At 40.6% G+C, this 26,491-nt stretch overlaps 1 protein-coding gene, 1 long non-coding RNA gene and 1 other non-coding gene across 4 annotated transcripts in view; 2 read left to right on the forward strand and 1 right to left on the reverse strand.

The window, feature by feature from the left end:
• Positions 1 to 25,711, forward strand: part of PPP1R8 (protein phosphatase 1 regulatory subunit 8) — a 28,574-nt gene extending 2,863 nt beyond the window's left edge. Inside the window, exons 2-7 of one of the 2 annotated variants that reach the window (XM_030039525.2) lie at positions 11,473 to 11,533; positions 18,898 to 19,051; positions 19,699 to 19,919; positions 20,607 to 20,751; positions 21,937 to 22,001; positions 23,003 to 25,711. In XM_030039525.2, coding sequence (XP_029895385.1) covers positions 11,473 to 11,533; positions 18,898 to 19,051; positions 19,699 to 19,919; positions 20,607 to 20,751; positions 21,937 to 22,001; positions 23,003 to 23,356 — 1,000 coding nt within the window. In that variant the 3' untranslated portion in view covers positions 23,357 to 25,711. Of the gene's footprint in view, positions 1 to 11,472; positions 11,534 to 17,736; positions 17,894 to 18,897; positions 19,052 to 19,698; positions 19,920 to 20,606; positions 20,752 to 21,936; positions 22,002 to 23,002 lie in introns of those variants that run through there. The other variant, XM_030039526.2, reaches the window with a different exon arrangement.
• LOC121233854 lies at positions 690 to 17,551 on the reverse strand. The gene is made up of 3 exons (XR_005934137.1): positions 17,539 to 17,551; positions 1,339 to 1,345; positions 690 to 861 (listed from the first exon to the last, which is right to left on the reverse strand). It is a non-coding gene; the product is annotated as an uncharacterized LOC121233854 (long non-coding RNA).
• LOC115352252 lies at positions 15,344 to 15,509 on the forward strand. The gene has a single exon (XR_003927053.1).
• Positions 25,712 to 26,491: the final 780 nt, after the last annotated feature.

Raw genomic sequence — 26,491 nt, forward strand, 5'->3', positions numbered from 1 at the left:
CTATATTAAAATCAAAATCACAGTCTTTACTTATCTATTTATTTTTCTGTCTCTAAGTCTGCCTGGACTTCAGAAGGGCCTTTGACACTGTCTCTCATGGCATACTCCTTGAGAAGCTGGCAGCTCATGGCTTAGACAAGTGTACTCTTTGCTGGGTAAAAAACTGGCTGGACGGACGAGCCCAGAGGGTTGTGGTGAATGGAGTTAAATCCGGTTGGTGGCCAGTCACAAGTGGTGTTCCCCAGGACTCAGTATTGGGGCTGGTTCTGTTTAATATCTTTATCAATGATCTGGATGAGGGGATCAAGTGCACCCTCAGTAAGTTTGCAGATGACACCAAGTTGGGAGGGAGGGTTGATCTCCTGGAGGGTAGGAAGGCTCTGCGGAGGGATCTGGACAGGCTGGATCGATGGGCCGAGGCCAATTGTATGAGGTTCAACAAGGCTCAGTGCCAGGTCCTGCACTCGGGTTGCAACAACCCCATGCAGCGCTACAGGCTTGGGGAAGAGTTGCTGGAAAGCTGCCCGGCAGAAAAGGACCTAGGGGTTGTTGGTCAACAGCTGGCTGAATATGAGCCAGCAGTGTGCCCAGGTGCCATCCTGGCCTGTATCAGAAATAGCGTGGCCAGCAGGAGCAGGGAGGTGATTGTTCCCTTGTATTTGGCACTGGTGAGGCCACACCTTGAGTATTGTGTTCAGTTTTGGGCCCCTCACTATAAGAAAGACATTGAGGTGCTGGAGCCTGTCCAAAGATGGGCAGTGAAGCTGGTGAAGGGTCTAAAGCACAAGTCTTACAAGGAGTGTCTGAGGGAGCTGGGGTTGTTTAGCCTGGAGAAAAGGAGGCTGAGGGGAGACCATATCGCTGAGGTGGGTCTGGTCTCTTCTGTCAGGTGGCTGGAGATGGGATGAGAGGAAGTGGCCTCAAGTTGCAGCAGGGGAGGTTTAGATTGGATATTAGGAAAAATTTCTTTACTGAAAGGGTTGTCAGGTGTTGGAACACGCTGCCCAGGGAAGTGGTTGAGTCACCATCCCTGGAGGTATGCAAAAAGCACATAGACAAGGCACTTCAGGACATGGTTTAGTGGGCATGGTTGATGGTTGGACTCAATGATCTTAAAGGTCTTTTCCAACCTAAATGATTCTATGATTTTAAGTAGAACTGCCTTGGGGACTGCAAACACAGATCATGTGAGAAATAGATCTTAAATATAATCAACAGAAATAGTTTTTTTTTCCTTGTCTTTAAATTGTTGCCCATGCTTTTGAGGTTTGCCTCCATCATTGTATCTGTTCTTTCCTAACATGGATAGTGTTTCAGTATCCAGTTTCCAGAAAAGACCTCTCTACTGAAATTCAAAGTTTTAATCGGTTTTAAGTTCTGGCCTTGATTTGGTTCTTATGCTCCTATAGGTTATTTCTTCATAGTTCATAAAATATTTATTCTTTCTTTTCTTGTGTTTCCAAGAGTTAAAACTAGCTCAAGACAGATGAAAAACAATGAATGCTGTCTTAGTAGTACTTGCTTATGCTGGTACTTGTTTATGCATGTACTGTAATTCCTCCATATGTGTTAGTAAAGACATGGGCTATGCATTTAAAGTTGGAATAAAGATGTTGCCACTACTTTGTACGGATTAAAATTTAGCCATACCATGAGATTAGAAAATGTCTTTAGGTAACAATTACATATCCTAGCTTTATTAAGACTTTCCATACTTTCTGAGGTGGTTTTAGTGAGTAAAAGTAATTTATGTGAGGTGCAAATGATCTGGGGTGTAGTTTTGAGGTGACCATCAGATGTTTAATGGATACTTCCTGTCACTCCTTTTGTCCTGGTTTAACCTGCATTTTGGATTGTGAATCTTTCTTTACTCTCTGTCTTGACATGTCATTAGTTGGGATGTCAAGCTTTTTCTGGAATGTACATAAATTTGAAGTAGTATGTTTTAAAGGCAACAATTGTTTCTCTTCAGTTTCTGTGAGCCACGAACAAGCTGTTCGTGGCAATGACTGCACACAAATTTCTGGAGAAGATGAGCTCTTGGTTTATGGAAGTTCCACCCTGTCCTTGAAGTTGGGCATGAAGGTGTGTACAGTAGTTACATAGGCCAAGATTTGTAGGAAGCGGCTAAATTTAGGCTTCTGAGTCCACATTTAGAAACCTAAATAATTGACCTGATTTTAAACTAACACAATAGAATTAAAGTTGTCCTGTCTATGTCCTTAATAGCTACAACTCAAAATGTCTCTTTATACTGAGTAGGACGTACTTCAGTTAGGCTGCTGAGTTTCAACTGGATATAGCTGTTGTGTCCCAGTTGGCATGTCAACATTGAATCTTAGCCGTGTCGAGGGGATACTGTCAGCTAATTGGTGAAACTTCAGCTCTGTTATTCAGTACTAATGGCTAGCATCACATCCCAAAGCATTAATGGCTTTGTCTTCTTTTTCTGAAATGTTTTACTTTTGTTATTCAATATGTTCCTTCCAGGAGCTTGGGGTTTTCTTTCTCTTCTTGGCTGTCTGTCCCTGATTTTTCCCATTACTCTATACTTCTGCAGTAGAGGGTTTGCCATCAGTGGCAGAAATAATATATATAAATTCCTTACAGAATCATCTTGGCATAATGCACAGAGCATTGGAGTGGCCTGTAGAACACAAGGTGAAGAAACTGAAGAAACACATTTTTCTAATACAGAAGAAAGAATTTTTGCTTGTAGGTGGTTTAATATTTTAAAAACTTACGCTGGAACTTCTTTTTGTTCAGTGACATCCCTCTTAAATATTTCATTGTTCATCGTGTCTTCTATAAGGCCAACAAATCCATACATGTGGCTACTGTGGGAAAACCTGAACTGTACTGTGTCCGCCTGCTAGACTGTATTTTGAAGGAGCTAATTATTCGAGGCCGCGAAGCAGATGTATTATGTCTACCAAAGACTGACTTTGTCAGATGAACCAGCTTTCTTCAAGACTTTCTTTCAGAGCACACAGGAAATGATCATTTTAGGAAGCATCAGAGAGGCTTATACAAGAACTGTGAGTGTATAAGGAATTGATTTTGAGGAGGCAATAGCAGTTGAATAGAGTCTGTGGGCTGACCCTTTTAGTGTAGCTTCGTTGTTTTGGCTTTTTTGGTTTTTTTATTAATTACCTTGACAAAAGTGACCACAATACTTGTTGGTAACACAAGCACGGTCGACATAGAGGCCAGAGTATTATCCAGTCCTTTTGCTATAATTTGAAGACCAGAACAGATACAAGATAAAATGCAGAAGTGTAAGGTGGAAGATAGGGACTAAGAACAAGAACTACTTCTTAAAGCCAGAAATTTACTATTCAGAAGTAAAAGGACACAAGTTCATATTCAGAAACAAAAGGACATATATACAAGTACATAGGCTAATCACAGAATGACCATCAATCAGTAGTAACATATAACTCTTCAAAAATAAATAAAAAGACTAATACTGATGTGTAGTAATATGTATCTCTTTGTAAGGTAGGGAAGTGTCAGTGCTGTTGTAGAAGGCACTGACACTAATGCATAGTCTGTTACCTGTACTTAATAAAGCTCTAATCAAACTGAAATAGATGCAGTGGGAAAATCCATTGATGGGGAAGCAACGATCTTACTTTGAGACAGAATAGAGCTTTAGTTGTCTATTAAAATAAAAACAACACTGGTTTTCACTGGCTAAAGTATTTTTAAAGAGGGATAGTATTGGGGTTTTTTTTTTTGTTTAATAGCTGAAGGGAAAGAACAAAAAATTTAGGATGGAAATGAAAGGACTTGATCAAAAATTTAGGATGGAAATCAAACTGTCAGAATAACAAGGCTTTGGAACAGCTTCCTGGTAGGCATAAAGGTTAGGGTCCTGTCTTTTCTTCCTCTGATTTCTACAGGTAAATTACACTTCCAACATACCTGTTCTCACTCTGAAAATGTAGGAATAATCTTATCAAATAATCATTGCATTGTTGCTCACTACTTAATATTCATTTTTCTATTTAATTCAGTGGCATTTGAATTCAATTTTTTGATGCCATAAAACCTGTAGTTCTCTCTAATAGAATATTTATGGCCCAGCTCCCAGGAATTACATTTCGTATACAATTTCCAAATTTCACTGTATTCCATGGAGACTTTGTTCCTGAGTAAGTAACCAAGGGAACCAGTAAAATCTAGTGCTGTGAGGAACTGCATTGTAACAAGAAAATGTACGTAGTGCCAAGGTGAAGTTGGGCAAATGCTTTAATAGCAATGGAATGCTTTGTTCAGTTGAAGCAGCCACATTTCTCATCAGAAATCTTCCATAATATACTCCTAAAACACAGTGCAATTTTTTTGTGTTCAGGAAAGGTCTGTAATCATCAAGTTTGAACCACAAGCTTTTTTAACCATTTCTTACAACTAGAAGCTTGGCGAGAATTATTTTAATGCTTCTAAGAGTAGAGGAAATCATAAATGCCTCCCATCAACCTGCTTTTTTTTTTTTAAAGTTCAAATGTCCTAACCATCATATTTCCTCCAGACATAACAAGATTGGATCAGAATTTTTGGTCAGCTCTTTATCCAGTCCTCTTCCGAATGGGAAGAAACCATTCTGCATGAGCTAAAATATTACCCAAAAGATTTTGGCCTTAACTTTGTCATAATACCTTCTTGTATTGTCGAAATAAGTCACCTAAACACATCCCAGTGCTAGCTTGGTCTCAATTTCTGTGGTGTGTATGCTGTGCTTTGAGAAAGGCGTATGACTCATTTCCATCACTGATGCACAAAATCAGCAACAACTTTGCATTCAACCAACATCTTGGTAAGAGGAGGATTTTTCTTTATTCTCATTTCCTTCTACAAAAAAGAGCAAAAAACCAGCCATACTAATTGAAAACAGCAGCCCAGATGGTTTGCGATCATATTGTGGTAGTGACCAATAACTTACACGTAAGCCTTAAGTATTCTGTCTTCTTGTATGCGCTCTGGACTTTTGGCCATCAGAAGCAAAGGGGTTTTGTGAGCTGAAGACTCTGTCTGGGTGGTCATATTTAACAACTAACACCAGACCTAATCTCCACAAATTTTTTCATTTTAATTTGTTAACTTACAGTTTAATTCCACAATACTGAGTGACAGTTCTTTCCACAAATTATGCAAGTGTTGGAAAAGGTACTCTCCTTGTTTTCAGATCCGGTGCACCTTGCTTCTTGTGTTTCAAGAAATAATGAATACACTAGTTTTGTACCATTCATTAAGAGGACAAAGGAAATGGATACTTGCCTGTTTTTTTCCAAGCTTCTGAAGTGATGTACTCCTTTTTTTTTTTCCTTTTTTTTTTTTTTTCCCTTGCATGAAGGCATCCGTACTGGTTTTCATCCTTGTGCCCTTCTCAACAAGAGAACCAGAACTAATACATCATTCAAGATGTGAAAACGTTTTTATAGTTTCTTCCTTGTGATGTCTCTGCTTTGTCAACTGTTGATGAGTGTTCTTCTGCTTCTTTTTGAACATAGTTGTGATGGCTCTAGATCTTTCCTGAGCGGCAATAAGGAGCCTGGAGCCCCTGGTTGTGTTTGCGTGCTTGAGGCGGTCTTTCTCTAGCATGTACTAGCACTCAGGAGTGCCAATTTCTGCCCCCCGCCCAGGATGTTTTCTCAAGCAGTAGTTCATTATCATGAGATTCATTTGCAGCATTTGAGTCTGATTTGAGTTTTCTGCATAACTGTTGTCATAAGTGATTTTTCTTATTTGTTCATTGGCTCCTTTTTTCTAGACCACATATAAACATCGGAGAGTCCTTGCAGAACCCTGCGCTTTCCTGACTCGTAATCATTTACATTGCCTCATGGATTAGTGGTTCTTTTCCCTGTCACACCTTAATTTCCATAAGACCATTTGATAATTTTGTCAAAAGCTTTTTTTAAAATGCCAGTCTACTGTACTGATAGCCTTGTTTACATTTTCTTGGTTGTCTCCAGTAATTCTGGTAGGTTGTGTGATACTACTTGCCTCCTCAAAACTCATGTGAATTCTTTCTCTCAAGTATTAATTTTAAGTATTATCTCAATCAAAGGTATAGGAAGCTGTACTACAGATAGTTAGCCTAGACTCCTCTTCAGTCTGGAAAAAGAACAACTGAGAGATATGTTGGCTCTCTTGAATAGTGAACAGAGAGTCTGTAGGAGGCAAGTGTTTGCTGTCCTTTTGAGGAGAAGACCTAGAGTTTACAAAATGAAATTAATAGCAAGCAGATTTGTGGCCAGATAGTGGAAAAGGTGCTTCAGTTACATGTAGGTGATCTATGAAATTGTTTGTGTAAGATTCTGTCGAATGCATTAAGTTTGCATAGGTTCTTAGAGCAATTTAGAGAGAGCTGTTTAAACAGATAGCAACTATGGCTCAGGAAGTCCTTGAGTTGGTAACTTGGAAACTGGGAGAGTATTCCTGTGTGAGGCACCTGATACTGGTTACTGGAGGTAGTTTTTATTTTGCAAAAGGTTCCTTACTCTGGGTTTGTCAGTTTGATCTGCCTGATACAATTTCACAGGAATGTGAAAGATTACAAGTAGAGTTCTTGAAGTCATACAGAAGCAGCACTGCTCTCTTGATTAAATAGTGCTCTCATTTTACAAGAGAAATGGTCTAAAGGAACATAAATACAGTATTTTTGGACCACTGTGTAAGTAGTATGCATCTTGTATGCAAGTTTTGAAGAGTATCGTTTTAAGTAAAGTTCACCTTGCAGTGAAAGAACACCAAAACCAAAACACACACAAAAAACCCCAGAACTCAAAAACCCAACATCCCATTAGAAATATTTTGAGTATGAAAACAGCCCATTTTGTAACTCCCCATCCATTGTACAGGTAGCGAACAACAGTTCTGGGGTAGAGTGCCAGTCTCAATTCCCTACTCATTTCTCATCATCTGTGAATATGCCCACTTTCTCTTGCAAGAAGTCAACTGATTTGGCTAATAAACATCAGTTTTATCCAGATACCGCATTCACTCCTTTCCCAGGACATTCAGCTCATCTTAAGTAGAATAGAAACTATTTCAGTGCTTGATTGTATTCTGTCAAACAAGATGTTCTTTCAGCGTGGTCATTGTTGTCTTTGGAGCCTTACAAAGGCTGAAAGGAGCAGATTATGTGTAATTCAAAGTAAGGTTTATCCTTCTTTAGCCCAAGAAAAATGTTTCCTGGCATTGGAAGAACTGTCATCCCCACATATCGTCACGTTTCCAAAGGATAAATACTGTTGAGTATTGAAGTGCGGATTAGATGACTATTCTAGTCTGGCTGTTACTCAATTCCTATCTGTCTGCTAGTTCTGCTCAGTAATAGGGTTTCTACAGTTCTGCTCTCTATAGCTTCCTGTGGAGGTGATGTGGAGAGGGCAGTGCTGATCTCTTCTCCCTGGGATCCAGTGACAGGATGCTTGGGAATGGTTCAAAGCTGCACCAGGGGAGGTTTAGAGTGGACGTTGGGAAACGTTTCTTTACCAAGAGGGTGGTCAAACACTTGAACAGGCTTCCTAGAGAGGTGGTCAATGCCCCAAGCGTGTCGGTGTTTGAACTGGTCAGGCAGTTGGACTAGATGATTGTTATAGATCCCTTCCAACTGAAATATTCTAATCTACCAGTTTCCCAGTCAGAACTTGCTTTTACTGTATGTAATTTCCACATCATTCCTGAAATATGCTTTAAAATTAGTGTCATCAGTTGATACCTTTGTTTCTCTGATAGTGAGGGTAGTTTAAGCAACAGATTGATAAACGGTTAAACATAGAAAACTGGTATTTGATATCTCTTAGAATGCTTGGCTAAATACCATCTGGGTTTTGCAGTTTGTTACTTCTTTTTATCAATTCTCATAAACTTTCACTTTCTGACACTTTGACCTGCTTGGACTCATTTTTAGTGAAGAAAAACTCTAGTGTGGGATGTCCTCTCACCTCTTCTCTGATCCAGAGAATTCATTTAATGATACTGTTATGGTCACATTCTCCTTGCTAATCAGCCTTGTTAATTCTCTGGAAGGCTTCTTTTCTCACATGTAAGCCTTTAATGGTTCATTGGGCAGTGTAAGCATACCTTTTCTCAGTTAAACTTACTGAACTAGTGATCATTAACAACTAGTCCACTTGCAGGTCTTATTTTAAGGTCACTTGCAGAATGCTGACCTGTAGAGAGCAGAAGACATTCAGGCAGTGGGGACTGTGATACACAATCTGGAAGGTACAGAACAGCTTCTTGTTTCTCTTTTTCAAATGCAAGCACTTGTGCTGGAGCCAAGTTCTGATGTGAGCTCATTTGTCTTGGAGCAGTGCTAAGCCTGGCCTGGCTGTGTCCGTATGTGCTTTGCGGAGAGGAGACTCTGTTGACCTCAAGTAATTGTCCGTCCTTTAGAACCGTGTAGGAAAATTAGTTTAGTGGATATTTTAGCACATTAGTTAGTGGGAGAGGACTTTTTTGTTTTTTTAATCTTGGAAATAAGAGGGGAAAAAACTGCTCTCCTCTGATAGCACGGTACCAGCTCTCTAACAAACTTTCTTCTAGTAGATTTTTGCAAGAGATTTCCTTTTAATGTTTTACTTCCTTGATGCATGACGTGAGGGGTCTGATGGGCAGAGCATGTGAGGGGTTGTTGATACTTCCAAATACAGCCATTACTTCAGATCTTTGGTGACTCTGGAACTATTTAATTTTGGATATAAAACTGGAAAATCTTTCTACTTTTTTCATTAAAAGGCTTTTCAAGAATCTAACTTCAGCAGCATAAGCTGTGACATTGATTTAATCTGTTCCAAAGAGTTTTTCTACCAGAAATTATTTCTGACAGTTTGTTTTGATGGTATCATAATCAGTATTTACAGCCTTAACTGTGTTCAGTGTTTTGCAGGCATAGGTAGATAGGGGACATACTGTCCACAAAGGATTCTCAGTCCAAAAGAAGCCAGAGAATAGATAAATTTTCCAAACACCTTAATTTATAGCTGAAGGCACTATCTTGTGCTGCTGCTGGGCTTTTTTTCTGTGTTCAAAATAAAGTTGAAGGTAAAAGCAGAGTAAAAATAACCGCAAGGGTGAAACTAAAAGTAGAGGAGTTAATGAAAAATCAGAGATTGTATATGTCAAAAGGTGACCATCAGACAGTCAGGATTCAGTTTACAGAAGAGGAAAGTGGTTGTTCTAGAGCACCTCGGAGCTTTCCCGTGACCTAGCAGGTACATTGAGGATGTTGCTAAAATTATTTTAGGACAGGCTGACCATTGAGTATGCAGGAAGAGATCACTGAAAAGAAAAGCAGAGGCCAGACTGAGTAAGTGAGTAGACTTGCTCATAGAGTTAATTTGTTGAAAGGTTTACCTATTTAGAAGGAAAAAAAAAAAAAAAGGTGAGGGAAGCAACTTTTGTTTGATCAAAGTAAGGCAGGCTTTGTGAAAATTATCAAAACTTGTGTTGCAGAGTAACTAGAACTTGGCAATTTCAGTGCAATGGAGAAAAAACAGTTTGTCAGTGCTCAGGGGCAGAAAGAGGCAACACTGAGAAGTGGACATGAATCCATGAATGAAACCTGTTTTTTAATGAAAAATGAGCACTGAGATCCAAGGGGAGCATGTGAAGAGACAGCAATACTTAGGTGTAGCCTGGCTATATGATCCTAGAGCAATGTTTAAGAGGAGGCGGTCCCCTAGCTGTACTGGAGTGACTGGAAGAGACAGTCCTGTAGAACTCACCAGGTGGATTGTGTATCTTCATTGGAAGCATTTTTACTTGCTGGTCTTTCTCTCACACCAGTGTAATCCCACTTCTAGGAAGCAGTCACCATTTTAGCAGTTTGCCCTCGAGCTTTGCATCCTCTGCTTTTGCTGCTGCTGTTTGCTCATCCAAAAGAATAAGAATCAATTATCAGCCATATCCATCTTATCCACAGTCTTAGAGAAGGGCTTGATAAGAAAACTTGTGAAGGTCCCTACTGGTGTATTCAAGAAGGGCCAGAGAGATCTGAGCAGGCTAGTATAATGGATTTGGAGCATGAATGGAAAAGACTTGTGCAATACTTGAGAAAGAAATGAAGTAGAAATAATAGAGGACTGTGTTCTTGAATGAAGTTATCTAGGAGAGCACATGTATAGTAACCAGCTGACCTGAGGACACAGAAGAAACCTTCAAGTTGTAAGGCACATCCCAGAAACCTGAACATCTCTATTTAAACCCCTCAAATAACTTCAATTACAAGTGACCTTTCTTTCTTCTCCAGCCATGCTGAGAATGTCACTACCCATTGTCACTGTTCCTTTGGCTTGCTCTGTGCAGTGAGCAAAGCAGTAAATAGGAATGTGATCTCCTCTGTGGTTGCTCTTCAGAAGGGCAGCAGTGTAGCTGAGAACTGGGTCACTGTTACTGCCTAGAAAGTTGGTCCAGCCATAGAGACAAGCAGCAGTGCTATTATCAGTGAAGAAGTACTAGAGATGCAAATTTTTAGATATCTGAGCAGAAAAGATCATTTGCTGTCAACAGCCAAAGATCCTATGTAGTGAAGGGCACCATATTGATACCACAGTGGTGTCCTGGTTGTGAGCACTGTAAATACCAAATATGTTTTTGATGCTGCTAATACTCATGGGTTCTCCCACATATTAGGATTGTTTTGCTGCGCATTGCTGAGTCCCACATGCCTCTGTGCTCCCTTTACCGAAGTGGGAATAACACTGTCTGAGTGGTGAATCTGCTTCACAGGAGGTGAGCAGGGATGGAGTTATAGGCCTGGGGGAGCTGAGCTGCTGTTTGTTTGAGAATTTGGTGAAGAAGGATTGTCCTGTCGTAGGGTAGGGGTCCCTCTGCCATCTAATACTGTAGTGTCTTCCATGTTACCTGTGTTGATAGGAAAGTTTGATTATAGGGTGAGTGTGGAGGAACACTGGCTATTGGTCAACTTTTTTTATAATACTACAGGTGTGTGTGGAGCCCCTTTCAGGTTTTTTGCAATTACCAGTCCTAGAGGGGAAGGATGGTAGAAGTTTCCATTCCTCTCAGCAGCTAAGGGTAGAAAACTACTGTTTTGAAGGTAACGTGAGAAAACAGAGCCCTTCAGCAGGCCCTTAAGCAAACAGTCCCAGCGTATCCCCTTCTCCAGTTGTTAGCCTCTTTCTGGTGTTGTATCATGTTCTCTTAGGAGCTGCTCTGTTCATTTTGTAAATTAGCTATTTTTCACCTGGAAAAGTAAAGCTTGAAATGCTTTGTGTCCTGTTAGCTTAACTCTTATTGTAAAAAATCATGTTTTATCTGTTATCAGAAGGAATCTGCAGGGAGGGAAAGAAAATTACGGTATTTTCGTATTTTCCCCAAAATAATTCTGCTTACGTTTGTGTAGGTTTGGTCTGTAGCTCTAATAGAGCATTATCTCTAACACTAACAAACTTTTTATTGAATGTTTTGATACTATATTTTCCTTTTGTTATTTTCCAGGGCAGGGAAACCACCACCTGGCTTACATCTGGATGTAGTCAAAGGAGACAAACTCATTGAGGTATGAAAATAGGTTTTCTATGTATTGGTGTATTGTATACATAGGCACCAGCATTAGAACATTTCCCAGCATTTGCCACATTTACTCATAAGTATTTCCTTTCTCTCTCATATTTATTATTTTCAAACCAGTTTGTTTTACTCTGAAACTTTAGAATGAAGTCAATTTTCCCTTGCTTGTATTCTAAGGCTGTCTCATGCTATGCAGTTCTTTCATCAGTTATCTTCTAATTAGATGCACTATTTGAAGGGATACAAAACTGCAGTGCTCAGCTAGCAAACAATGGCATTTTGATTCCTGAACATTAAACCTGTCCTAGTAAAAGAGAGAAGAAATAAAATGTTTGTAAGGGAAGCTCAATACTTTGCAGAGCCTTATTTCTTCCAAACTTAATTTTGGATCAAAGTTGACATTTTGTTTCCTACAAGGTACTTACATATGAGGTATCAGACTGCAGCCAGAAGGCACCTTGTGTTAGGAACTTCAGGAGCAGAAACTCTAGTAACATGGGGAAAGAAATCTCAAATACAAAAGAGTAAGAGTAAAAAAAAAACCTCTTCACTTTGTACTGCTTGAGATACTTGTCTGGTCAGTTTATTTTTTTATTTTGTGTTAGAGTAAGGTTAACTAGGCATCCTGTATTTTATAGGATTGTTGCCCTGTCCTACAGTATGATTTTTCATCCCATGTTCTAAATCTGTGAACAGTGTTGTGATTAGCACAGATACAATGAGTTATTTTTATTACAGCAAAGGAATTTGTCTGATACACACCACTTCATTTGCTGTTTCATTTTTTGTCTTATATTGCGCTGAAAGTAGTAAATAAAGGCTCTCTAACATGTTTGACAGAGGGGACCCAAGCCAGTGAATGTACTTTAGCTGTGGAGAAACTCCTAACTTGCAATCAACTGAAACAGAGAACTGTTTCTGGGCAGCAAAAGTTTGCAAAGTTGAGCCAACTTTTCTGAACAGAAACTTGGAAAATTAAGAGCTCTGTGTTAGATCAAGAAAGATTTAGGTAGCTTAAAATCTTGGCTGGTTTTTGATGTATGTGTTTTGGGTTTGTGTGGTGGGGTTTTGGTAGCAGGGGAGGGGCTGCAAGGGTGACTCCTGTGAGAAGCTGCTAGAAGCTTCCCTGGCTCCAAGTCAGACCCAAGGCTGAGCCTATCAGTGACAGCAGTAGTGCCTCTGGGAGAACATATTTAAGAAGGGAAACATGCAGCAGAGGGGGGAAGATGGGAATGTGAGAGAAACCCCTGTGCAGATACTGAGGTCAGTGAGGAAGGAGGGGAGGAGGAGCGGGGGAGGAGGGGATGCCCCTGCAGCCCCTGGGGAGAGCAGGCGGCAGGCTGTCCCCCCCCAGCCCAGGGAGGGCAGCGGGGGAGCAGATGCCCGCCTGCAGCCCGGGGAGAGAGGAGCCCGCGCCGGAGCAGGTGGGTGCCCCCCAAGATGGCCGCGACTCCACGGGAAAGCCCGCGCTGGAGCAGGCTGTGACTGAAGATCGGCCCGCGGAAAGGACCCATGCTGGAGAAGTTCATGGAGAACTGTCTCCCGTGGGAGGGACCCCACACTGGGGCAGGGGACAAGCAAGGAGTCCTCCCGCTGAGAAGGAAGGAGTGGCAGAGACAATGTATGATGAACAACCACAACCCACATTCCCTGTCCCCCTGTGCTGCTGAGGGGGAGGAGGTGGAGAAAATCGGGAGTGGAGTTGAGCTTGGGAAGGAGGGACGCATGGGGGATGGTGTTCTAAGATTTGGTTTTACTTCTCATTATCCTTGTTTTGATTTGATTGGTAGTAAATTAAATTGATTGTGTTTTTTCCCCAAGTTGAGTGTGGGTTTTGCCTGTAACTGTAAGTGGTGAGTGATCCCTCCCCGTCCTTGTCTCAACACACGAGCATTTCTTTGTATTTTCTCCTGCTCATCCCACCAGGACCAGGGGGCAAGGAGTGAGCGAGCAGCTTCATGGTGCTTTGTTGCCAGCTGAGCTTAAACCATGAGCGTATGCTATCACAGGAGCATCAGACAGTATTAAGTGTTCTTTCTGGTGTCTAGCAGGAGAGTTTTACTGTTTAGAATTTGGTTAAGCTACCAGAATATGCTTTGCATAGGAAAGCAGATAGAGATGTTACAAACAGGTATCTCACAAATCAACTTGTATTTTCCCAGGCCAGAAACCAGTAAAATGAGGCTTTTCTTTATAGTCCATTACTGTTGGGTTTACAGACTGTTTTGAGAGTGCACTCTTATCCTGGATTTAAAGGCACAGAAAATTGGCAAAGCCAGTCTTGACTTAAGAGATCTTTGTTCAGCCTTAATTTGAAAGGAGTTAGGTACTAACACACATTTACTGCATCCTCAAAGTGGCTCATTAGTTCATACAAGACATGACTGAGTTGGTTCATTCCTGCTACTCAGACTATGTTGGAGCTATCCTTCACTGGCTCTTTCTAGGCACTAGAGCTTTCAGATCCTTTGTGTTGTGTTTGTCTTCAAACCATGGACCATGTATTCTGCTTCTTTTGGTACTGTTACATGTTCAGAATCATTTTCAGAGGTCAGAGAGCTGTAGTAAGACTGTTTCTCAGCTCAGCCTTCTCATTGCCATTCTAGCAGTAGCATCTGGGGTGAGGATTGTACTTGGCAGTGAGTGTTCCAGTATTTCTTTCAGGCCACATAATGAGATTCAGTGAGCAAAGCCAAATGGCAGTGACTGGGTTTTTGGTATGTGGCAGGTGGCCAAGCATAATGCAGCCTTCCCACCTGGGAGGCTTATTCTCTGAGATGAGTTTTTTTCTTGTCATGGTTCTTTTGGATTTTTGAGTCTGGAGAGAGAGCTTTAGGGTGAAAGAGTTTATATGGAGCTCTCTGCTCAATTAATCCCCGGGTGCTAGGCAAATGACTGTCATGGGAGTCCTGGTCAGGACTGAAAAAAAAAGCAGCAAAATGCCATATGGAAGCTGAGGATGCACCACTGGTTTTTGCAATGGATGAGCAAATTTTGTGTCGATAAATTGACAGTCAGGAAAATCACCCTGGTGGTGTCAGACTCTGAGGCTGTGCTGCCCAAAGCTTTTGGGCCTACAGGAGGTCCCAAGTTGTCTTTGTAAGCCTGGGGTCTCTGTCTGTATTGGGAAAGTGGGTGGTACAAACATCCCGATTCCCTCTTCCTACAATCAACTCTCTTGACAACCTAAAAAAGGTTCTTTTTGCTGCCGTGCAGAGTACTGTTAACAGGCATTGCTAGTCTGCTATTCAAGTACTCCGAGGTTCAGTAGAGGATGTGGTTGCACAAAGGTTACGGAATGACTGCAGAGTTTGTGTTTTACCTCCTGAATATCTGATGTTGACTATCAATGTTACTGAGATCAGTGAGGTACAGCTTGCCTGCCATTCAGTGTGCAATATGTGTGCTGAAGCTGTGGCAAGCAGTGACCAGGCGCAGGCACCTATGTGTGTAGCACAGAGGTCTGCCTTGCTGTTGTACTTCGGTCTGCTGAAGTAAGAATTGGAAGAGCTGGCTTGGTGGGCAAGTTCTAGCAGACTGTTCCATGTAGCATGCATGCCTGCTTGTGGCCTTGCACTCTGTGTAATACATAGGTCATGATTTAAGTCCTCTAGACTGTAGTGGTTATGTGAAACAATGTACTGTGTGTATGTATGGGAACTGTGCAACAAATTAACAGCATTTGAATGTGATCCACCTGTTTCACTGTTAGGTACATGTGGCAAATAGTTCTTCAGTTTTGTCTTTTATGGTAGACAGCAGTAACCAAGAAAGAACTTCTTAAAACTTGTGGATTACTGAGCACTTGATACTAACCAAGCCATCTGTATCCCAGGTCTTGTACAGGGGTCTGAGGTACACCTTGTGATTGCTGGGTCTGAAAAGTGCAACATTAAAACAAGCCCTGAAGTGTTTAAGCTCAGCGTATAAAGGATGACACTGGGTTATAACTCAGAGGCACAGAAAATTTTGGAAACATTATCTTGAAGTAAAGGCAATAAAATTATTTTCTCTGATGATTTGTTGCAATATTTCTGGTTTATGAATTTATGTCTTTGCAAAATCTCTTGAAATGTTATCAAATGAGAATGGTATTGTTTTGTGTGTAACAGGTGCAAATGAAAACTTACAGGACACTTTTGGTTTCAGCTGTGGACAAGAATGAGAAATTGTTTGACCAATTTTTATGGTACTTGAAATTGTGAGAACTTCTTGCAGACCTGAGCACTGAAATGTGGAGTAATGAATCAGCTGCAGATCCACTTGTTTGTATCAGAGTTGTGTTTACACAGGATTATTTTTTTTCAAATACATAAGAATAAAAGGAGAAGTTAGTGCTCATCTTACAAAGTGGAATCATAGAATTCATTAGTACAAAGGTATTGAATTTGGGAAGACTCAGAGCGCTGAACTGAATGAGTAAAGTATTGCATAACATTGGACATAAATCCATTACTATGAAGTTGAACCCCAGAAAACCTAACCAGCATTTCTCAAAAGATGTAACAAATACTGTGGTATTCACAGATCAATAGCTGGATGAAACAATGGTAATCTTAAGGGAAAAACATCAGTGAGACTAATGGAATGATAGCTGTTGATAAAGGCTTGCAGAGAAAAGCGTAACAAAAGTACACTAGCATGAAGGATGTACAGGGAAGAGATTCACTGATCTATATACAGGTGAAATAAAAAAAAAAGCAAAATAATATTCAACCAGAAAGGTCGGAGGAAACCATGTACTAGTTTAAGCTCTTTATCAGTGGTTTATACTTTCTGGTTAATTCTAAGAGGAGGATCTTGTGAAAACCAGCATTTGTAAAGAGACAGAAATGGATAATAAAGGAGCCAGGTGAAAGCAGAATCCAGTAGACTGTTTCAGTATATTGATTTCTTGGGTTTTTTATCTGAATTATACTGAGGCTTTGAGGTATGCTATTCCCTGCCAGACACAAATAGATTCAGAGGAGACACCCACATGTTTTAAATGTCCCAACTGCAGGAAAATCACTTGCATTTTTGCATTTGTACCTCACTTGTCACCAGATAATGTACTTGAAGGTGAATTGCTAATTAAGCTGTGATTCCCGTCTTATCAAATGAGACGTGGACTCACAAAGAAGATTTTTTTTTTTTTTTTTTTTGTAGTTTAAGTATTCGCATTCTTGTGGATTTTCTGCCAGCCTATCACTGAGGGTACTGATGAAGTTGTCATTCTATCTAGCTGTTTGTTTTCACAGAACTTCTTGAAATTTAATATCTTGTAGTGCTGGTTGAAATTGGCCAGTTGGTTGAGAAGTTACTTGGTTTCGCAGTGGGTGTTAGGAGCTGATAGATCACCTAAATCTTGTTATTTTAAGAAAGCAGGCCAAAATACATAAGTCAGTAGATTTCACAAAGCATTTATCCTCATGAAATCGTGCTTAAAATGTATGCCTTGAGTTAGCTGGGAATAAGACATTAGCAGAGTATTAGCTAAGGGACCAATTAATTGTAAAGTCGTCATGATGTATACTAGTATGGAGTTGAGTTGTTCAATTAATTCTTCTAGTGACCTAAAAGAGAGAATAAACATACAGAAATAAATCAAATACTTATTACTGAATACCAGATTATGAGAACTTGCAGCATGGGGGCTGACAAATGTTCAGCAGAACAATGAGAAATCCAACCTAGAAAATTTAGAACACATCTGGGGGGAAAATCTGAAAAAAAATCAGTGGGGAAGTGACATCTGAATGCAGCAGTGCTAAAAGTCCTGAAGTTCATAATTGGTGGGCAGGTAAATAGATGTAACTTTGCAAGGTGACATGTAGTAGAAAATGAGGTCCGTGTCATTTTCATGCTTGCAGGTAAGGCAGAGGAATATAAATACTATGTCTTATCCAAGCTGCCTCCTTATTTTCTGTATGACTTGGTAGTGCCACAGAATAAGTAACTGTGTAGGTGCTCATTGTGTCAGTCTTTCTGATAGCTCAAAAAAAAACCCCAAACCAACTACCTGTAACTGATACATTGGCTCTTTCTAGCTGAGCATGTAGTTTATATAGGTGGCAAAACTGAGGAGCAAACAGCTGATTGACATGAATGCTGCTGCCAGAAAGGGAGGTCCTTCCTCATCACACAGTCCTAGTGCATATAATCCACTGCTTCACTAGAGCCAGCTGGGATACGCATCTGACTGAAGGCAAACTGATTCAGTCCACTAAAACAGTAGAAGACTAATGCAGCAATAAAGTGCTTTGCAAGCTGAAAACTTTGCTGAGATGTGTGGCAGTGCAATTGAGGAGAGGATTGTATAGCTGGGAATGGAAGGAGGGAGAGGGGAGAAATCCTCATGCTCTAGCAGGTAAAATGTTAATTGAGCTCCCACCATCTCATGAAAGCAATGCTTTCCTGAACTAAAGTCTTTTTCTCTGATGGAAAATGTATCATCAGCATTCCCTTGATCATGCTATTGAAACGTTGTGTGGGCTTTGGTAAAAGTTTCAAAAAGCAAGAGAAGCCATCTGTTAATGAATCTGTAATGCATTGCTCGCCTTTGACTTGTGCAGCTGAAAGCAAGAAAACACAGGTTGGATTAAGATCTTGGAATACAGTAAGAAAGAAGGCTTGCACTGCTTAGGTACTTCAGCATTTAGGCACAAAGAGTTCCTTTCAACATTGTCTGTTAATAGAAATAGGCTGTGTACACTGTAGGATTGTGTCAACATGTTCCTTTGCTTTTCAGAGATAGTTTATGTAACTGATATTACAGTATGTAAGATCTTTTTTGAAGAAGATATTAGAACTAGGATGAATTAAGAAGAAATGCCTAAAATTAATGGTTTACTTGAATAGACTAATATGGATTCATATCACAGGACATATTCAGCATAGTTTTACATCTTTGTTATAAAGGTCTGAAATCTCCTGTATGTCCATTTCTATACAGAAATATAATTTTGATGTTCTGTATCAGACTGGAGATCATTTAGCATAGATTTCTGGTTTAGACATGGCCGAAGGTCATCTGCATTGAGGAGTGTGTAAAAATCATTGGGAGCAGATGCGAGAGAGAATCTCTTGTATGAGACAGTCTCAAGCTTTGAAGAGTTATTATCCATCCCAGGCTGTCTTCTATTGCCTGTTAAAGAAGGGAATAACTGGGACTTTTCCATATTCAGCTGTTCTGATTTTACAAAGAGAAGATTTGAGCTTCTGTATTTAACAGTGTCAGACAAACTGAAATACTGATTAGCTGTTGATGCTTTGTTTTGAATTTGCTGTTTATTCATGTTCTTGAATTTTTTCAGGAAGATCCAAAAGATTATAGGAGTCTAATGTGCTTCTCTGTCTGATATTCTACCTCAGAAACTCATCATTGATGAGAAGAAATACTATCTCTTTGGGAGAAATCCTGATCTGTGCGATTTTACCATTGACCACCAGTCTTGCTCTCGGGTCCATGCTGCCTTGGTCTATCACAAACACCTCAAGAGGGTTTTCCTCATAGATCTAAACAGCAGTAAGTAGTGTGACATTTAACCAGACAGAAGTATGATATTTCAATGCTTAAACATTTCTGAATCTGAGACACTCTTTCCTTTTTGTTGTTGTTGTTGTTGTTGTTGTTTGCACTGTGTGGATAGTTCACTATAATCTGAATTAGCATCCTAGTGAAAGATTGGCAAGGGTTAGCAGCAAAGGACAATTTGCTCCAGTCAGCTTACATCTGCTTCACTTGGTGTTTAAAACAACATTTCTAGACTCTTAAGAGGCTAAGGGAGAGGAGGAAAGTGACTTGGCCTTCCCTTCGCAATTTTAATGAAGCTTTCTCTTCTGAGGGTGGTTTCCCAAGATATAAAACCTGACATACTGTTTTTTTCCACTGAGGGAATAATTCCAGACATGCTACATTGGGACCTACAAGAATCCAGAAAGTAAATGGTGTTTGTCATTTATTTCCATGACTTTTTGAGGACTTCTGATGTGTGTTATCATAGTTTGTGAGATGGTAGGTAAAATGTACATAGCTAATGTTTTCAGCAGTGCCTCAGTGACTTGTGTCTCGGAGCAACCATGTACAGTTTCTGAACTTCTCAAGAGTTGAACTCAAATACTGTGAGCCCAAGCTGATGATTAACAGACTATTTTGCATTTTGATGTTCTCAGCACATGGCACATTCTTGGGTCATATCCGTTTGGAACCTCACAAACCCCAACAGATACCCATTGACTCCACAGTTTCATTTGGCGCTTCTACACGGGCATATACTCTGCGAGAGAAGCCTCAGACACTGCCATCAGCAGTTAAAGGAGATGAGAAAATGGGCGGTGAAGATGAAGAGCTCAAGGGCTTGCTGGGCCTGCCAGAGGAGGAGACAGAACTTGATGTGAGTACGATGACACATTGTACTTAGATGGCATTTCCAGCTAAACGGATAGCATTCCCCACTCATTTGCTTAGGTTCAGGTTCTTAATTTCTTGGCCTTGAAGATAGCCTGAGGTGTCTTCTGCTGGCAGATACGCACAAACCATCTTGTTCTGCTATGAGAAGCCTGTGATCATGCTGCTTCCCAGAATCAGTGACCTAATAATCCTGCTATTCCAATGGTCTTCTCACAAAGGCTTGCCAGGGAATACGTGTTCTCCAGCTAACATTACCCCAGGTCAGGGGTGATTTCCCACACTGTTCCCCATTGCAAGATAACAGTGACTGCTGCCCTGTTTCCTAAAGTTAGCTAGTGAAGAAGGAGAAAGCAGTGTATGTGGCATTCATAGGACTCTTGAGGTTGGAAGGGACCTCTTGGGATCACCTAGTCCAGCCCCCCTGCTCAAGCAGGGTCAGCTAGAGCAGGTTGCCCAGAATCGTGCTCAGTCAAGGTCTGAATATATCTGCAGACAGACTCCACAACCTTTCTGGGCAACCTGTTGCAGCACTGGAGCACTCTTTCTTCCTAGGGGTCTAAAGTTGAAGCTAAACAGTGTGCTGTGGTCTTTTGATACGCACAATCACATGATTAAATCAGACTTCATACACTAGTTGCTTAAACTATTTCATCTCCAAATTTATCCTTAGAACCTGACAGAGTTTAATACAGCCCACAATAAAAGAATTTCCACGCTAACCATTGAGGAAGGGAACTTGGATATTCAGAGACCAAAGAGAAAACGAAAGAACTCCAGAGTGACATTCAGTGATGATGATGAAATCATCAATCCAGGTAAGAAGTTTGCTTTAATCTTTAGTTGACGCCCTTAAGACCCTCTTTCCAGTATTCTCATACGGATTCCTCATGGCTGCATATAGATAAGGAGAACAGAAGTTTGGCAGTCAGTATTTGGGATCTGCTATTTCAGAGAAGCTGCCATGTGTCTCGCTTAAGTCTTTGACCTCTCTGTTTCATCTCTTCTACCTGTAAAATAACTGCATGATTTGTGCAGGACAGGGATATCACACTCAGCCTCATTGTTCAAAATTCTATCAGATGTTGGAAAAATCTCATGGGTCAAAAGGAGGAAAGTGTTTTAAATTTTTTTGTCGTCTTGAGATTCTGAATGGGAACTGAACTGTTTGTTTTTCGTCTGTCCCTTAATGCTTTCCTTACCTCTTGCCTAATGGATATCTGTCTCGAGCTCAGAGGTTTTCTGCTACTTGTCTACATATCCAAAACAAGTCATCCTCATTAAAAATGATGCCTCTGAAGGTGTATCCAATTCCTAATTAGTCATTTTTCTCCCTTAGCTGTTTTATATTAATTGCATTCCTATTAATGATATTTTATATGGCTAATACTCCTATTAATAAGAGTAGCTTATTAATGAACATGCATTTGAAAATGCAGTCTGGAGCTAGTTTGATTTGGCAGTGTGTACCACCCAGAATAACCATTTTGATTTATAAGGTTATGCAATTTAGTGCTCAGAACATCCTAATGTAAAAAGCAGTCATTCACATTACAAAAAAGATAGTTTTTTCAGACTTTCAGAGACTCTACCTGAATTCTTCTGACTCCTCTTTCAAGGTCCCTCAAGGACTTCTGGGGCTAGCTGTTGTGCCTTTGAGCACATGCAGTGCCTTGTCAGCAGCAGCTCTTGGCCCAGAACTCCAGTCTGTCTAATCAGTGCAAACTGCCCATCCATCTGTTCCCTTTCCCTGCTCTCCATTTGAGTGGAAGCCTTTCTTACCAGAATATCTGATGAGCCCGCCTTGAGACAGAGCCACTAGGTGTCCTCTCAGCTCCTCGCTTTGTTTGGGCATGCTTGTGCTTACTGAGAGGTACTAGAGTGCTGGCTTTGAGAAGACAAGGTCCATGTACCAATTCTTCATATAGGTTCCTTTACCTGACACATGTTCTGGTTTTTTTCCTGTATTCTTACTGAAGGCTTCACTGTTCTTGCCTTTACAGAGGATGTGGACCCTTCTGTTGGGCGTTTCAGGAACATGGTACAGACGGCAGTAGTGCCTGTTAAGGTACAGAGTAACTCCCAACTTTCTAATGAATACATCACATTGATGAACTCACTTTATGAATTACACCTTAGAAACATAATGTTCTATGGTAGAAAGTGTTTTATTGTTAAACAAAAGTCATGTTCATGTTTCACAATTGTCTTTTTAGCAGATTAGACCATTTCCCTTCAAATTCAGCTTTAGCTGTTTTCTTTAATAACACATGGGATCAATGGCAACTTTTTTCCTCCCAAAAAGAAACAGTCCAGAAATTCAGTATGGTAGTTCTAGGCATCAATTAAAATTGTGGGAAGTGTGGAAAATAGAAAGTAAAAATGAGAGGTTGCTTGTTTAAATACTGTAAGTGCTAAAGATTTCATAAGGTTGTCTGCTAGAACTAGCAGGGTTTAGACTTTGCTCCAAGATGAGTGTGTTGCTGGTGCTGTATTTAATTTGAATATGCTAGGAGTAGGGAAGAGTTGCAAAACTTCAGGGTAGCTAAGCAACAGTGTAATAGCAATTTCACTTGTTGCTGGTATACACTAAATAATGTATGTGGAAAAGGATAATTCTACATCAACCCCAGACTGCAGGAGAAGATTCAAATGATCAGGAGCAAGACAAAATCACCCAAGTGATCTAGAAGTTGCAGTTTCTTACAGTGCGGGGAAGGAGGGTCTGCATTACTGACTAAAGACCTACTCAGTCTTGCGTTCAGGACAAGCTAAAGACTGGCAAGCATGTTCAGGAAGTAAGAGGTGCTCAGCCTGATCTAAGTTAAACCTGAGCTTCAACTTCTGTCACCCTTTCTTGCACTGTGCACCTTTAAGAGTTTATTATTAAGTGGTTTTCAAGGAAACCCAGAAGAAATCTTCTGGGACAAAGACTGAGACATGGTCTGTAACCACTTCATATGTGGCTGCTCTAGGTGCCTTTTTGGGGAAGATGTCATTGGCATCCAGTTTAAATAGCTTGCTTGTTTCATGTATTTTGAATAATTCTTTAAATACTTCTGCCTACAGAAAAAACGGTTGGAGAATCAAGGCTCGTTGACCACAGATGATTCTGCATCACGACGTATGCAAAACTTTCCCTACAGTGGAGGATTATACGGTGGTTTACCTCCAACTCACAATGAGGCAGGTTCCCAATCGCATGGTGTCCATGGGACAGCACTCATTGGTGGTCTGCCAATGCCCTACCCCAATCTTGCCCCAGATGTGGACTTGACTCCTGTTGTGCCCTCAACAGTTAACATGAACCCAGCTCCAAACCCTGCTGTCTTTAATCCTGAAGCTGTGAATGAACCCAAGAAGAAGAAATATGCAAAGGAGGCATGGCCGGGCAAGAAGCCAACCCCTTCCCTACTGATCTGAGTTGGGTTTTGTTGAGGGAGGGTGGGAGTTATGAACTCCAGAAACTGTTTATGTGCAGTATCGTCTTTTTAAAATTTCAATGTCCTAACCAGATGTTATACCAAGATTGGAGAAGTGAAATATCCTTTAAAGATCTGTCTTCAAATGTTTTTATATGTCTGTTTAAAAAAAAAAAAAAATACAGCTCCCATCTCCTTTTGAACCAAAATATCTGGCAGCCTTTTCTTAGCCATTACTGTCCCCAGAGGTCTTTACTCTGAATTTTGATCCATAAGTTGAAGGGGCAGAGTCATACAATTTAATTATCATTTATGGCATGACCCTGCAAATTCATGTATTTAGGTGTCGTGCTTACTATGAGTAATGTTGTCCCTGCTTGACTTGCTCATAGCAGGTCAACTGTATCAGAAGTAAATGTTTGTGGGGCCAAGTCTTCCAGAAATCCCATCGGTATGAGTTCTAAAACTTGCAAAATACAGGTCAGCTTTTATTTTTTACATTTTCAAAACCTCACCAATGTGGGGTTTTTTGGTTTTTGGTTGTTTTGTTTTTTGGTTTTTTTTTTTAGTTTGGCTACAGCTTGTTTTAATTTCCACCTAAAACACTACAGCATCCCATTAGTTCATGAGAATGTGGAGTTGAGATGGGCAAGAAATAGGTGGGCTTCCTTAGGTGAGGTCCAGTATTGTAGGATGGATTGCTGTGTGGACAGATAAAGGGGTGCACACGTGGATGGAACTGAGCTTGAGTTGGTGCTAATGGCAGCATACAAGCATGGCAAGCCTAGGAGCATTTGGTAGATAGGCACTATCTACACTGTACAAACAATAAACAACAAAGTAGTGTTGACTTTTTCCCCTGTGATAAGTTAAGGTGGAGTTAACAGAGAGGAGAACAGTTTCCTTTAAACTTGGTGGCCCTTTTAACTTAGTTTCATTTTTATTTGCAAATGGAACTTGTGAGCTTAGAGTATGTGTGAGATGCAGCAAGACACATAAAAATAAGCAGCTATCAGCAGTGTCAGAGGACTTGCATGTTTAACAGCTAAAACCACAATCTGCACACTATTTTGGCTGCTAGTAACAGTGGGTGAGAACTGAGTGCTACTTCAAGCTAGAATATGAATTCTCAGCTGAGAATTTGCCTCGCCTTGAATAAAGCAGTGCACAAGTTGGTTTCGTAATACTACATTTTTTTACTACTTCGTCACTTTTTCCCATTGAATAAAATGAGAAGATTGATTTGGGTTGTTGCTCTAGCCCTTCAAATCTTCAGGTTTAGATTTCAAAATCTGATTCACACGTATTCAGACACTATGTCTTTGTACAAGGTAAGGCCAGAGCTCTGTTTTTCTTAGGTTTACTCTGGATTTTTTTACATTCTATAATGCAGCTCAGCTACGTAGTCACATTCCTTTGTTGTTTGGGGGATTTCTCCAGAAAATATGCACTAAAATGATGGTATACCCAGCTGTTCATTGTGTACAGTACTGTAGCTACCTGGCTATTAGTGGTGTGAAAATCTGATGGTTGCTGGAGAGGTGCTGTGTTATAGTGCATCTGGTGCACTGCATGCACTAGACCTGTTTTGGACAGATGCTCCAAAATCAGTGTGAGTTCTGCATCTGCAGAGTGATTGCTTCTATCATGTTATTGAGGTAAAAATGAGCTAGTAGCTACCCCATTCACAAGAGCAATGGCTTTAGAGACTGGTTTGTTCCCCTCCCTGCACCATCATATCTAGCTCAAACTATTTTATGGATGAATGCAGTACCTTCTCCATTATATAGTTGTGCCGCTCTGTGTTTAGTTGCTATTGAATATGATTCAGTCCTCAGACGTTCTGCTTCCAAACACTCCATGCTCACTCTTGAAATCTTTCTCCCTTTATTTTTAGTTTTGCTTCTTTCTGGTATGTGGAATTTTCTTTTTCCAGCCAGTCTGCTTTATGAAGGCAACTCTTTAGGGTAAGACTAGTTAGGGCAAGTAAAAGTTGAACAGGTTTTCTTCCTTTTTTTTCTGTTTTTGGTTGGGTTTTTTGGGGGGTGGGTGGGTGGGGTTTTTTTGTTTGTTTTGGTTTTATGCAAGTGGCTCTTTGCAAGATTTTTCTTGAAAAGGGAAGCTTTACTGCTCATTGTTTTTAAAGCTCTTCTCCTCCCTGAGTTTGAACAAGCTCTCATTATTTTAGAGCTTAGGGGCCATAGCTGGCCAGTACAGGAGGGGACAGTATAACATCTAGGGGCTTTGTACAGAAGTTTGTACACTTGTGTAATATGTAATAGGCCTTTTCACACTTTCTGTTGAGCTTTTTACCTGTAACCTTTACTATGTTGTAAATTAAATGGAGATTTTGCCAGTTTGGAGAGTGTAGTGTGTTCGTTCCCAGTCTACACTTCTGCAGTTGAGACTGTACATTGTTTTGTGGCTTATTGATGGATTTCTGCCATGGCGAAGTGCGACTATCCACTGCAAGTCTTGTTAGTGGCTGGCTCAGGCTGCAGCTCTTAAAGCTGCTCTGGTGTCTTTGCTCGTGACCTGCTTTGTTGCCTTGTGCTGCAGTGTGTTGCACTTTTGCATGCAAGAGTGACATTTAACAGTGGATTTTAAACAGCAGTTGCTTTATTTTTTCTGAGTGAAGTTTTAGCTGGTTCTGGCATAATCCTCTTTCTGCAAAAGTTACACTTTAGAGCCCAACTTTGCTCTTCTCATTGCCGAGCTTGCTGCCTCTGACATACAGAGTGGCCTTGGGCAGTCTAAATGCACCATTCTTTGTCACACCGTATCTCTGCAGCTTGTCCTAGGCTCACTGGGGAGAGCTGTAGTGAAAAACAGTAAACTGGAACCTGGTTAAAGATAACCGTGGTGCCTGCAGTGTAGGGTTGAGAGGTATTCCCAAGCTTTGCTGAATTTAGTAATACTTAAGCTATAGATTAGTATTTCTTCTCAATCCAGCAATATCGTTTCAGCAGCTGGGGCAGTTACATTTTCGTTACTGTGTGTCAGCAGAAGGCTGAATCTTCACAATTCATGTGCAAGCTGCTGATCTGCGATAGGTAGAAATAGTTGGCACAGGTTAACTACTTAACTTTGTGGTCTGACATTTTAAGTGTTGGTGTGGTTAGCAGTTAATTTCCTG

The sequence above is a fragment of the Aquila chrysaetos genome, chromosome 16, assembly GCF_900496995.4.
Source record: "Aquila chrysaetos chrysaetos chromosome 16, bAquChr1.4, whole genome shotgun sequence".
NCBI classification, from domain to species: domain Eukaryota; kingdom Metazoa; phylum Chordata; class Aves; order Accipitriformes; family Accipitridae; genus Aquila; species Aquila chrysaetos.